Source organism: Saccopteryx leptura, chromosome 13 (assembly GCF_036850995.1).
Source record: "Saccopteryx leptura isolate mSacLep1 chromosome 13, mSacLep1_pri_phased_curated, whole genome shotgun sequence".
In the NCBI taxonomy this organism is placed as follows: domain Eukaryota; kingdom Metazoa; phylum Chordata; class Mammalia; order Chiroptera; family Emballonuridae; genus Saccopteryx; species Saccopteryx leptura.
In genome coordinates this window covers 41187275-41200758 of record NC_089515.1, presented here as the reverse complement: position 1 = coordinate 41200758, position 13484 = coordinate 41187275, and the positions used below count along the sequence as shown (strand labels likewise).

Sequence of the window (13484 nt, the reverse complement as noted above, 5' to 3'; positions counted from 1 at the left end):
CAGTTTCTTGGGGAGAAAAGACAGGTAAACAATCAACTACAGAAGGTACACATTGTCACGTAAGTCCCAAAGAGAGGCTAAGCATAGTCTCTAATTCCAGAAGGAAGTAATCTACCTCCCTTTTCACAGGTAAGTAAACTGAGACCCAAAGCTGCCGTTTGAGTCACTTGCCCCTTCCGTGAAAAGCATGTTTTCTGAGGAACTGGCGCTGAAGGCTGACAGGGTGGGCAGCCCCCACGATGCCATTTTCAGGCTGTGCCCGGCTCCTACAAGGTCTTACAAATAGATGCCCTAGTCAAGGGGAGAAAACAAAAAGCAAACCAAGAGCTTAGCAACCTGGAAACCAAACAATTGACGGCATTTTACTTTGCAGTCAGGGTTTTAGCATCTTTTAATCACTATCTGAAGTAGTTCAGGTGACTTTAAAATTTTTCCATTGATTTGAAAGGGAAAAGACAGAAAGGGATATATATATATAGATAGCTATATATATATATAGATATATATATAGCTATCTATATATATCTATATATATATATATGGTCTACCGGAAAGTTCTGTCCGTTTTTGGAATAAAACTAAATATAAATTTTTCTTACCGTCAATAAACTTTATTAAATAATATAATTGCCATTATTATTAATGATTTCTTGGCAGCGTGAGGGCAATTTGTATATCTCATTTTTGAAAAATGTTTTATCTTTTGATGCGAAAAATTGATCCAGTGCTTGTTTGATATCTTCTTCATTTTTGAATTTTTTGCCCTTCAAAAAATTTTGTAAGGACAAAAACAAGCGATAGTCAGAGGGTGCTAAGTCCGGGGAATATGGTGGATGTGACAGAATTTCCCAGCCTAGTTCTGCAATTTTTTGATGAGTCCCCAAAGCAGCATGTGGCCTGGCATTATCATGATGCAGTATGTTCTTCCTATTGAATATCGCCGGCCTATTTTCTCGGACTGCTGTCTTTAAATTATCCAGTTGCTGCTGACAATACTTCTCCGAATTGAGCTTTTCGTTCGGTTTTAAAAGCTCGTAATATATTGGTCCTCGAATGTCCCACCATATACACAACATTCTCTTATTCAGAGTCAAATTTGGTTTAGAGGTGGAAGGGCTAGGTTTTCCGGGTTCACAATATGCCCTTTTCCTTACGATGTTTTCATAAGTAATCCACGTTTCCTCCCCAGTTATCATCCAGTTCAAGAAGGGCTCGCTTTTGTTCCAAGCAAGCAGAGATGTGCATATGACGACTCGATCATCCAAATTCTTCTGACTTAATTCATGTGGCACCCATCTTGAATATTTCCACACCAATCCTATCTTCCGAATATGGTCTGAAATGGTTTGCTGAGCTGAATTAAGCCTTTCTGCGATCTCCGATGTTGTCAGAAAAGGATCTTGCTCTAACATAGTCTTAACAACATCGTCATCGATCAAAGATGGTCGCCCAGAATGTGGCTCATCAGAAAGGTCAAAATCACCTGTTTCAAATTTTTCGAACCACTTCTGCATGTCCTATCAGAAACTGTACCTTCACCAAACACTTTCAATAAATTTCTACATGCTTCTGTAGCATTTCTTCCTTGTTGAAATTCGTATCAGATATAGTGGCGTAAATGAACTTTATCAGTAGCCAAGGGTACACTATGGCTTCACACATAAGACTAACGTGAATCAACTTTGTTTTAGTTAATTTGCTATGTCAGTATGTATACATGAAGTGATAAAAATAAAGAGGCACACATGCGCCAAATAAACGTGCTTACGTGTCGAAACTTGTTGTGATAGAAACGGACAGAACTTTCTGGTAGACCTGATATATCTATATCTATATATATATATATATAGATATATATATATAGATATATATAGAGAGAGAGAGAAATCTATTTTTTGTTCCACTTATTTATGAATTCATTGGTTGCTTCTCATTTTGTACCCATGACCTGGACCTGCTAGGACACTACTTTATCCACTGAACCGCCTGTCCAGGGCCCATGGGACATTGTTATGGAGCTTTTTTTTTTTTTTTTTTTTTTTCTTTTCATTTTTCTGAAGCTGGAAACAGGGAGAGACAGTCAGACAGACTCCCGCATGCGCCCGACCGGGATCCACCCGGCACGCCCACCATGGGGCGACGCTCTGCCCACCAGGGGGCGATGCTCTGCCCATCCTGGGCGTCGCCATGTTGCGACCAGAGCCACTCTAGCGCCTGAGGCAGAGGCCACAGAGCCATCCCCAGCGCCCGGGCCATCTTTGCTCCAGTGGAGCCTTGGCTGCGGAAGGGGAAGAAAGAGACAGAGAGGAAAGCACGGCGGAGGGGTGGAGAAGCAAATGGGCGCTTCTCCTATGTGCCCTGGCCGGGAATCGAACCCGGGTCCTCCGCACGCTAGGCCGACGCTCTACCGCTGAGCCAACCGGCCAGGGCAATGGAGCTTTTTTTTCTTGCAATTCTATACTCATTTTATCCTCATCAAATGCTCATTTCTTTGGTCAACTGGAGAAGATGTATTACAGAATTTGCTTATCGTTTCTTGTTTGATGAATCACAAAACAGTCAAAAGATAACCAGGCTTTGGAAACAGGTCACAGAAGTGGCCCTAAGCTGGTAAGGTGCTATTCATGTTCCTGGTTCTGCTCCATGGCATTGGTGTGTGGCCTTGCATCATTACAGCTACTGGGCCTTGCTCCGTTTTTGAAATCAGTAATACATCATTAAGAAAGGACCATCACTGCCATGAGTGACTGTGTTGTGATGAATGAGTGCTTGCTTTTTCTGAAAACACCTCCTATAAAAGCCATTTATCTGAAGGAAGAGAGATACGACCTTGGATTTAGATAGACTCAAGGTAGAATCCTAGGTCCAGTCTTATGAATTGTGTGAGCTTATATTGGTCATTTAATGTCTCTCTCTCTTTTTTATTTTTTTATTTTTCTGAAGTAAGAAGTGGGGAGGCAGAGAGACAGACTCTCGCATGTGCCAGACCAGGATCCACCCGGCATGCCCTCTAAGGGGCAATGCTCTACTCATCTGAGGCATTGCTTCCTTGCAACTGGAGACATTCTAGAGCCTGAGGCGGAGGCCACAGAGCCATCCTCAGCGCCAGGGCCAACTTTGCTCCAATGGAGCCTTGGTTGCGGGAGGGGAAGAGAGAGATAAAGAGAAGGGAGAGGGGAAGGGGTGGAGAAGCGGATGGGCACCTCTCCTGTGTGCCCTGGCCAGGAATCTAACCCAGAACTTCTACACACCAGGCCAATGCTTTACTGCTGAGCCAACTGGCCAGGGCCCATTTATTGTCTCTTTAGCTCCATTTCCTTATCTTTGCAATGGGTTTGCTTGTAGCTACCTCATTGAGCTGGGCTAATGTAAAGCCCTTAGCACAGGGCCTGCTTCAGCCAATGTGAGAGCTCAATAAACTAGAGCAGGGGTCCCCAAACTTTTTACACAGGGGCCAGTTCACTGTCCCCCAGACCATTGGAGGGCCGGACTATAAAAAAAAAAACTATGAACAAATCCCTATGCACACTGCACATATCTTATTTTAAAGTAAAAAACAAAACAAAATGGGAACAAATACAATATTTAAAATAAAGAACAAGTAAATTTAAATCAACAAACTGACCAGTATTTAAATGGGAATTATGGGCCTGCTTTTGGCTAATGAGATGGTCAATGTGCTCCTCTCACTGACCACCAATGAAAGAGGTGCCCCTTCTGAAGTGCGGCGGGGGCTGGATAAATGGCCTCAGGGGGCTGCATGCGGCCTGCAGGCCGTAGTTTGGGGACCCCTGAACTAGAGCAATTGTCATCCACAGTCACTGGGCCAATGTTAGGAAAGCCTAACTCCCAACCTTCCCCTTCCTGGAAAACAGGCTGGCCTCAACAGTGGAGAGAGCCTCCAGCACTTCAAGCATCCCTAATGGGGGAAGGAAGAAAGGTCAGGTTTTGACCAGGACAAGGAGGGGGGAAGGCAATAGGAAAAGCTAGGAATGATTCAGCATTAGAAGGGCCCTCATGGCCCTGGCTGGTAGGCTCAGTGGATAGAGTGTCAGCCTGGCATGTGGACTTCCCAGGTTCGATCCCTGGTCAGGGAACACTTGACATGGGACTATCTGCTTCTCTCCCCCTTCCTCTCCCCTCTCACCCTTCTCTCTTTCTTCTCCTCTCGCAACCAGTGGCTCGATTGGTTCAAGTCTTGGCCCTGGGCAGTGAGGATAACTCCACTGATTCGAACATCGGCCCCAGACAGGGGTTGCTGGGTGGACCCTGGTTGATGTGCATACGGGAGTCTATGTATCTCCCCTACTCTAAAAAAAAAAAAAAAAAAAGAGGAAGGGCCCTCATTCCCTAGCTAGGAAGGGAACCTTCTTATTAAGGTGAGGAAGTGACTGAAGCCAGTATAGCTTCCATCTCTTCCCAAGTCACCTTGCCCCCACCTCTGCCCAAGTTACCTTGCTCCCATAAAGTTTTAAGAACAATGGCTACTAGCATTACACTGGCCAGCAGGCTGAAAACCCCCTTCCGAGGGGGCAAATTTATCCACATTTCTTGGAACGATCAAGCTGAAGAGATAAAAGCTCCTGAGCATGCAGTGCCTGAAATTCACTGAAGGTAACATAGCTCCTCCCAAGAGCCAATCCTAGTAGGATAAAGGGGCCCGTGAAACAGGACAGGGCAGAGCTGCTGGCGCAGACCCGTTTCCAGTATTTCTGCAGGTATCCGTCTCACAGCCCCAGGCGGCCTGGCAAGGCAGAGAGGCCGCACGCTGGAGTGAAAGCTCTGGGTTTGGGTTTGGGGCCTGCATTTTGAGTCTCTGCATTTTTACAGCAAACAGGTGCAATCACATCTCAGTGCAGCTGCCCTTGGCGTTCTGGAAAGGACCACAGGAGAATGGGGAATCAGGTGCTCTGACCGGTCCGTGTCAGCATGATCATCGTTAACTGGGCGCAATCCACCGCTCACCAGCGGTGAAGAAGGAGTTCCTTGATTTTGACCTCCTGTGCTCAGACATCATCAGCCTCACCCCCCCCCCATATTCCTGATGTCACCAGCACTCTTGTGGAGGGGGTAACCCCAGAACACCACTGACGGTCAATGTGTATGCATTTAGGCGTCAGAACAACATTGCCAATATTACCAGTGTCACGGCAGAGAGCGGGCAGCAGGGCTGCCGGGCCAGCTTTGTCTCTGTCTGGGTCTTTCAACCCTGCTTTGGAGAATTCCATCCTGTGCCTTGGGAACATCCCTGGCCAGAACACCTTAAGATGCCAGTAGCTCGACCCGAAGTTGTCCCACCCAAAACTGTCTCCGGAGATTGCCAGATCGTGGGGGACGTGGATCTTCAAAAGCACCCCCAGCCGAGAACCACAGGTGTCTGTGAAGGAAAACATGGAACAGGAACTGGGGAGACAGGGCTGGTGACTGGTATTTCAGAGCAGCAGGAAGATTTCAGAGGGGTGTAAAAAGCAGAAAGGGAAGTTGCTGGCAGTCACACGGCATAAATGGGGCACCTCTCATCTCTCCAGCAGGACTGTCGCCTCCACAGCCTGTGGTCACCTCCACAGCCTGTGGTCACCTCCACAGCCTGTGGTCACCTCCACAGTTGTCATTTGAAGGAGCTGGGGAATGGGGCAAAAGGCTTGCCTTGGTTCAAAAGCTAATGCCTCCTAATACCACGAATATGTGTCCACATCTTCTGCTGGTGACAAGGGCCCGCCCTGCAGGGGAACCGAGGATAGAAAGCTCTCTCTCCTAAGAAATGTAGTTTTATTAATAATAGATCCCAACACTGCATGTCAACAAAGGAAACTTGTTTCTCAACAAAGCAAAAATATAGGCCATCTGAGGGTCTGTCAGCAGCTTCAAAATCTGATCTTTTTCTTTTCTTTTTCCAAAGCAGCATATACAGATCACAAAAAATTTCCAGGTGTGCGAAGCGCAACCAATCAAGGCTTTTGATGTTCATCCCAGCCTCCTCAGCAATCACTCCGTGAATGCAGAAAAGCAGTGACGTTACTAAAGAAGTGTAAAAGGAACCCTGGTTCTCGTCTAGGCATTTCCAAACCGCTGAGAGGAGAGGGGGAAGGGGATGGTAACACTGCTCCTTGCCAGGCCTCAGCTAACCTCCAGTCCTTGAGGGATAAGAAAAGGGGGAAAACACAGGCTGGGACGTTTCCAGAGTGGAAGATGATGCCAGAAACTTCCCAAGCAAGCAAGGCCACGCCTTTTCCTCCTCCCACTCCAACGGCCTTTACACACCACCATGTAAACCAAACAAACCGGGAGTTAAGGATGCAAGGCAGCGACTCAATCTCCAGACAAAAATAAAAGGGGGGGAACAGGAACCACCAATAATATTGTAGTCCACCGTTTGGACTCACCTGCTCAGTGTCACCCTCCAGCACAGATTCAAGCAAAAGCCTGCCACGTCCTGGGCGGGCAAATGCTGCTCTGGGGAGGGGGAGGGGCTGCCCAGCCAGGAAGTTTGCTGAAAAGTCAGTGGTCTGGTCATTCCTAAGCACTCGATAGAAGGCAGAGTTCAGGCCAAGTGAAGGCGTGTGGCTCCACCCCTTAACCACCCGCCGCAGTCCAGCAGCAGGTGCAGACTGTCAAAAGCAAACACGAACTTCTCTCCAAACAACAAGTTAACACCGCAGCCTGTCAACACCAATTAGCAAGCCCTACCAGCAGAAGCCTCGAAGACAGTGCTCAAATCCAGCTCTGTCCTCTGCAAGCAGACACTGGTTACCCCTATAGCCCTTCCCCCCAGGAAGTGACCCTTCATGGAAACTCACAACAAACACAGCCCTTAGCCTGCTGTTCCCTTCGGGTCCCAGGCTGGGTAGGATTAGGACTTTCCTGGATCCTAGGCCCTCTAGCATTCCTGGGCGTCTTTCCTCCATACTACTACTATTAAAATGTATTTTTATATAACTTTAAATGCTCTTCGTATTTTACTTTCTAATGTTTTAGGCAAATGTTAATAGGTTTGTGTAAGTCTGAAAATTACAACTTTTTCCTGGACCCCTAAAAGTATCACTGGGCCCCAGGCGCTGGGCCCACGCTGCCTCATGGAGAAGCCCTGATTCAGTGCAAACCTGCAATTTTTAAAAATTTAAAAATAAAAATTTTAAATACCACGGCCAATACATGCACCCAAACACAACTGCTCTCTTTTAAAAGTTTGTTTTATTGATTAAATTACTGACATAATAAGCCTGGAAGTGAGGTAGTACAGCTTGTCACCTAAGAGTGACCAACTCCTCACATAGGTACACCAAGAAGCTTAAATGGAAAAAAAAAAAAAAAGTCACGCAATATACATTTTCTTCAATATTTTATTTATATAGAAATACTTAAAAAATGAAGTAGCACCATTACTTAAGTTTTACCTTTATTATGTAGAACTTTAAATGTCAGAAAAATAAAACTCTTGATACAATTTCAAATCTTGTCTCAGCAAATATAATATTAGTATTTGACCATGAGGTTAAAGGCCCTTTATCATAAAATAAAATATACTTTTTTTTTTAAACTTTGCTCAGTAAAGTACATTTAAGCTCAAGTAACATCACCTACATATACATAAACAAGTGGTAAACAAATGTATTAAAATAGAAATACTAAAACTATAGTGGTGCAACAGAATTTTCGTAACTTGCACTGAATTCTATTTATACAAATGTTAGAAAGCATCAACAGTTCCTTTCGACGTTTATACATTTCAGGGGAGTTTTTTTTTGTAATAATATAGAATAAAATATGCTTTATATCACTAAATAGAAAATATGCTGGGTGAAGCAGATCTAGATTTGTCTGAACCTATAAAATCTCCAACCCAACAGAATACTGTTCAAAACGTTACACATTTCACGGTTTTGTAATTCCGTCACAATTGTGTGATTATTAAAATAATACAGTGTTCTTTGCCCTAAGGCCATACTAAAATAAAAAGATTTAACCCAGCTACAAAAAAGTTCACTGAACTTAAATTAAAATACTTGTAAACATCTTTTGCAATATGAAATATAATTTTTCAAGTCAAAAAAGAATAAAATACTTCAATCTGTATTAATGCGATTTCTCTTTAAAACTTTTAAACGTTTTTTTTTTTAATATATAAGAGATATGTTACAGTTTTTTTAACTTTAATAAAGCTGCAGTATTCTGGTTTCACAGGAACTCTTGGCCCTTCCACGAACATTCAGAAAGGATCCACTGTGTTCTAGAACAAGCATGGTAGGAACCCAGCATAATGGGGAACACACTAGAACAATTCACACATCCCATAGCACTATTATTATCATCTTCATAACAATTATTGTTCATTTTTGTCCTATTTTAAGAAAATGGAACACTTGCAGGGTTTTCTTCTTTTGGACGCTTCCTATTAAGTACAGTGTAAAAACTATCATTACTAGAAGGTTGCCGTTCCTATTATGTATAGAGCATGCATTTCAGGTGGTTCAGAGGTTTCCCAGGCTACAGTACTCTTGATTCAGATATCCTGGCAAGTTCCTTTGTTTAAAAATTAAATTTCAAACTGAGCGGATACTACAGCTTTCCAAGCTCCTCTCGGATCTCAGAGTGTGAGCACGGTAGGAGAGGGCACCAAGGAGGCCGGCAGGCGCTGGCGTGTGGGAATGGAGGGAAGCGTCCCCATTTCCCAGCGCGGAGAGAGATGAGCACAGGCGCGCGTTGCCCTCAGGAAAAGATGCGGATGGCCTGAGTGACCGCGGTGTGGCAGACTGGACACTCGGGCTCGCTTTTCTCACAGATGCGGTTGGCGCACTCCATGCAGAAGAGGTTGTGACCGCAGGGCACCAGCGCGGCGATCACTTCGCTCTCGAAGCACACGGAGCAGTCGCGGCTGCCCTTGCGCCGCAACCCGGAGGAGGAGGATGAGGAGCTGGAGGAGGAGCTGGATGACGACGAGGAGACCGACGTGTCGGAAGGCTGCAGGCCTGGCAGCTGCGCCCCCAGCCCGTTGGCATAGGCCGCGTAGGCCAGGCCCCCTCCGCCTGGGTCGCTGCGCACCCGGCGAGCCAGGTGGTGCTCGCCCGCCCCCGAGGCCATGTGCAAGGGCGGGGACAAGCGTGGGCAGCTGGTGCCCGGGTGCATCCGGCGGTGCACCAGCAGCCCCAGATTGGCGTTGGAGGGTGCGCTGGCCCCGCCCCCGGGAAAGACCACTGAAGACGATGAAGCTGACGAAGATGCAGAGGATGAGCACGAAGAGGACACCGGAGTTGCAGGCCCGCCTCCCGGCGACCGTTCGAATTGGGCCCAGAGAAGAGGCGCCCCAGGTGGGGGGGCGGGGGCCGGGTCGAAGGTAGGCTGGAGCTCTGGACAGCCGTCAGGGGAAGGCACAGAAGCTTCCCCCGTAGTGTAGGTGTATCCATTGGCATTGTTGTTGTTTCCATTGTGGGCAAAGCTGAGCGCAGGGCTGGGGGGGCTGTAATCTGCCAAGCGCGGGGTAGCGGCTGCGCTGCCGCCGGTCCCCCCGCCGAAGTAAGAGTCTGTGGAGGCGCTGCCAAGAGAGCTGGAGCTGTCGTTGCGGTAGCTGGAAAAGGGCTTGCGGCCGGGGGTGGGCGTGATACTAGGGGTTGGCTTGCTCCACAGGCTGCCTGGGCCAGCCCCGCCAGACCCGTGATGCAGATCAAAGCCCACATCCGTGCCGTTGGCGTGGAAGTCGTTCTCGTCTGTGAGCTCAATGATGCCGCCGGTGCGCAGGGCGATGTGCGCCTCGATTTCCTCACGAGCTCGGTCCACGTTCTCAGGCATGCCGGTCACCTCGAACACTGGCTCCTTGTCGCGGCTGGGCGTCACGATGTATGTGTGCGTCTGCTGTTGGATGCGCTTGATCGTGGCACCCTTGGGGCCCACCACAAGTCCCACCACGCGGTAGGGCACCCGCACCTGGATGGTGGTCTGCCCAGGCAGGTTGGGTGGCCCCGGCACCGCTCCATTGAGCGCTGTGTTCTTATTTCGCGAGGCTCGAATCATGGAGAAGTGCTCCGCGGCAGAGATGATCTCCCTCCGAGCCATGGCCACATCCTCCTTCCTGCCCGTCACAACAAAGACAGGCTCCTCCCCGCGAACCGGGGTCTTGATATAAGTGTTGGTCTTCGCCCGCAGCGCTTTGATTTTACAACCTGGGAGCCAGGGTGCAGGGGAGGGAGTGGGAGAGAGAGACAGACACGCCCATTACCCCGGGAAAAGCAAGGAGACTTGGGACAGCCCGTGTCCTGAACAGCGGAACCACAGGACACTCGAGGGGACGGAAAGGGGGCGGCTCCTGCCCTGACCCCAGGCCGGGAAGCGGGTTCCACCCGCGAAGCGCTCGAGGAACAGCCTATTGGCTGCCCAGCCCTTCCCTAGTGACTGCAGTCGTCCGGAGCCAAACCCCAGAATCCCAGAAAAAGTCAGCTGGGGAGACGCCTCTGGGATCCAGCGGGGTGCGCCGTCCGTCCTGAAGACGCGGCGAAGGGGTTCTGGGAAGGCAGCAGGAGCTGGGGGACCGCTGGGAAGGGGGGCAGTCCCGGGACCCATTGTTCCTCTTCTGAGCTCCATTACGCTTTGCAGAAATCCAGAATCCTCCTCCATCCGATGCTCACTCCTCCTCCTCCCCCCTCCCAAAGGACCGATCAAAGGCCCCCTCCCCCAAGCATCTTCTATTTAAATTGTATTTCCCGGGGTAGGCTGGGTGGGGGGCGCCAGGGGAGAAGGCAGTGATTTTAGCAGGAGAAGTGCATCCCGCCGTGGCCACGGCGTGGGTCTGGGAAACAGCCTGCCTGCACTTTCTTTGTCTGGGGCGCCGGCCCTTCGCGCGGCTCTTCCTCCCTCCCCAAGGCTCCCGGGCTTCGCGGATCCCGATCCCTCTCGCACCCTCCCCGCTGACACTACAATGCGGGGCGGTGACCGGAGACCCGCTACACTCCAGCTCCCCATCCTTGCCGGACCCACCTTGCCGCCCCACGATCTCGGCGACATGCTCCGAACTGGGCACCGGCACGCACTCGGTCATGTTCACGCTCTTCTTGCGCGGCTCGCTGTCGTACAGAGAGGCACCCTCGTCGCTGTCCAGCCCCAGGAGGGAGAGCTGATCCAAAGCGAGCTGCAGGGCTCTTTGGTCGTCCAGGGTCTCTCCCCCGCCGCCGCTGCCTCCTCCTCCGCCGCCGCCGCCTCCCCCTCCACTGCCGTTGCGCTCCAGGTCTGCAAACAGCGAGCTGGGCATCGCTCGGCCGTGCGCGCCGCGCCCCCGCCGGCTCTCGGCTCAGAAGCTACGGCCACAAAGGCGGCCGGGAAGCGAGCGGTCAGGGGCGGGGAGACCCGCGGCTGCAGAGGGATCCGTGGCTCCTTTCTCGGCGCCGGAAGGAGTGGGTCGCTCCGTGCGGTCCACGCCGGGCAGTGGCTGCGGGAACTACCGCCTTGGTCCCCACCCCAGGTCCGCTGTCGGATGGGGTGGGGGCAGAGCTCAAGTGGCAGCCGCGCGTGCCCCCCGAGTGCCCGGCTGGCTTGCCACAATGCCGAGTGAGAAGCGAGCAGGCGAGCGACAGCAGCGTTTCTTTAAGGAGCCCCTCCCCGGCTCCTCCACTCCCTCCCGCCAGCCCTCACTCAGCGCTTTTTCCTTCTCTGCTCCCCGCCTCTTGACTGAGGCTCTGCAGCGAGACGGCTCCGGAGGGGGACGAGCGAGGCGCAACGTCACCGGCGGGAGCTGACACTACAATGCTACTGACACTATCGCTGGGGGAGGCGATTGGCGCGCGCCGGGCGGGGGGCGGGCGGAGGCCGCGGGCAGAGCGAGCGGAGCGCGAGCGCCCCCAACCCCTGTTCGCCGCAGCCCGCCCGCCCTCCTCCCGGCCTCGCCCCGCCCCCGCCGCTGCTAACGCCTCTCTTTGTTGTCTAATGCGGGACCGGCAGCTTCGGGACACTTGCTTGTACCTATCAGCCGAGGACAGTCGCTGTCCACAAGTCTCCTCTCTCGCCTGACCGAGAAAAGTCCAACTTTGATGCCAGGGGACCGGCTCTAAGACAGCGGTCCTTAGAAAGTCCCGTTAGTATCCCAAATAAACTAACCCTAGAACCAGAAGTGCAACTGCGAGAAGGGTCTATTGTGTGCCCAAAGGGCTGGTCCGACACCTCAGACACGAAAGGAGAGCTGGAGGTCCTGGTAGCGCCAGCAAAGTGGCTTCGGCGCGGGTTGCCCACCTGCGCGAAAGCGCACGAGACACAAAGGCATCCGCCCGGCCGCATCACCACTCGCGCGCGCTCCCGCAATTTTGTCCCCTTAGGCAGGACTTTGCCCTACTGGCCCTGAAACTGTGGATCTGAAAACCAAAATCCGGCTGCAGCGAGGGCCTGGCCCGCCTAGCAGCTAGCGACCTCTTGAATGGACCGTGTCGGGGTCCTGCACCAGCCCCACGCGCCTGCCGGGACCCTGCGCGCGGGCGCGGGCGCGCGCGCCGAGATGAGCACGAGCTCCGTCACCGCTGGAACGCCGGCTATGGCGCCAGCCGGAGACGCGAAGTGCGCGCCTGCAGATTTCGGTCCCTCCCCGCCCCACGGTCGGGCATGCGCAGTGGTCGCGAGGAGTGGCGGGTTCTTTAAGGCAAGCGCTGCGTACCTCACCAGCCCCGCCTACGGCCCCGCCCCGACGGGAGGTGTGCGATCTCCGCGCACCCCTCTTTGTGCGCTTCTTGGGGAGGGTAGGAGGGGGGTGGTGGAGAGAGGATGCGACGGGACGAGCGGACGGGGATGGTTAGCTGAGCCCCTCCCCGTTGTCCCGGGGGCCGCTCCGAGAGCGAGCGAGAAGAAAGGAGGCTTTGAGGGGCGGGCCGACGCGCCGCTCGGTCCTTCTCCGCGCCGGCCCTAAGATACCCCCTCGAGCCCGCGCTCGCTCCGCTCCTTTGTTCTAGTACCGCTGGGCTCGCTGCGCTCTCTGCGCCCCTTGCTCTCGGTCTGGGGGCATTCGGCAGAGCGCCGCGGAACAGTTCGCCGAGATGGCCAACATCCGCGCAGCCAGACGTCTACCGAAAACAATGAGGACATTTGGCCGCTACAGCGGATGGGCTTACTCGGGGGACCAATTGGTGCCGCGGGACCATCACAGGGCTCGAAGGCGGAGGCTTCCCGCGTGCGCCCTGCTCGACCACTGGAAGAGTGAGCGAGCGCCCCCAAGGGGAATCATACCTGCCCCAAGGAGAATCGCAAGTTACAGTAGATGAGAGCGCGCTTTGTAATCAATGGACAATTATGCCAATGCCTTTACTTTTGAGAACAGGAAGATGTGCCCTTCTTTGCTCGCTCACCTGGAGCTGTCTTGGGGCGGAGGTGCTGATTATTTCCTTTGGGAAATGCAGCTTAAAAGCCACTTACAGTGGCTATTTCCTCAGGATGTTTATGTCACCTTCCAGGAGCCTGGTGTGTTTTTCTTCAAAGGGAATGCTTGATGAGGGGGGAGGGGGATGTTTAGTCCTCCCGGT

At 51.7% G+C, this 13484-nt stretch overlaps 1 protein-coding gene across 1 annotated transcript; it reads right to left on the bottom strand.

The window, feature by feature from the left end:
- Positions 1-7320: 7320 nt before the first annotated feature.
- On the bottom strand, positions 7321-11524 carry MEX3B (mex-3 RNA binding family member B). Its single transcript, XM_066355499.1, has 2 exons — positions 10966-11524; positions 7321-10154 (listed from the first exon to the last, which is right to left on the bottom strand). The coding sequence occupies exons 1-2, from the start codon at positions 11234-11236 to the stop codon at positions 8707-8709; spliced, it is 1719 nt and encodes a 572-aa protein (XP_066211596.1). The 5' UTR covers positions 11237-11524; the 3' UTR covers positions 7321-8706.
- Between the last annotated feature and the right edge of the window lie 1960 nt (positions 11525-13484).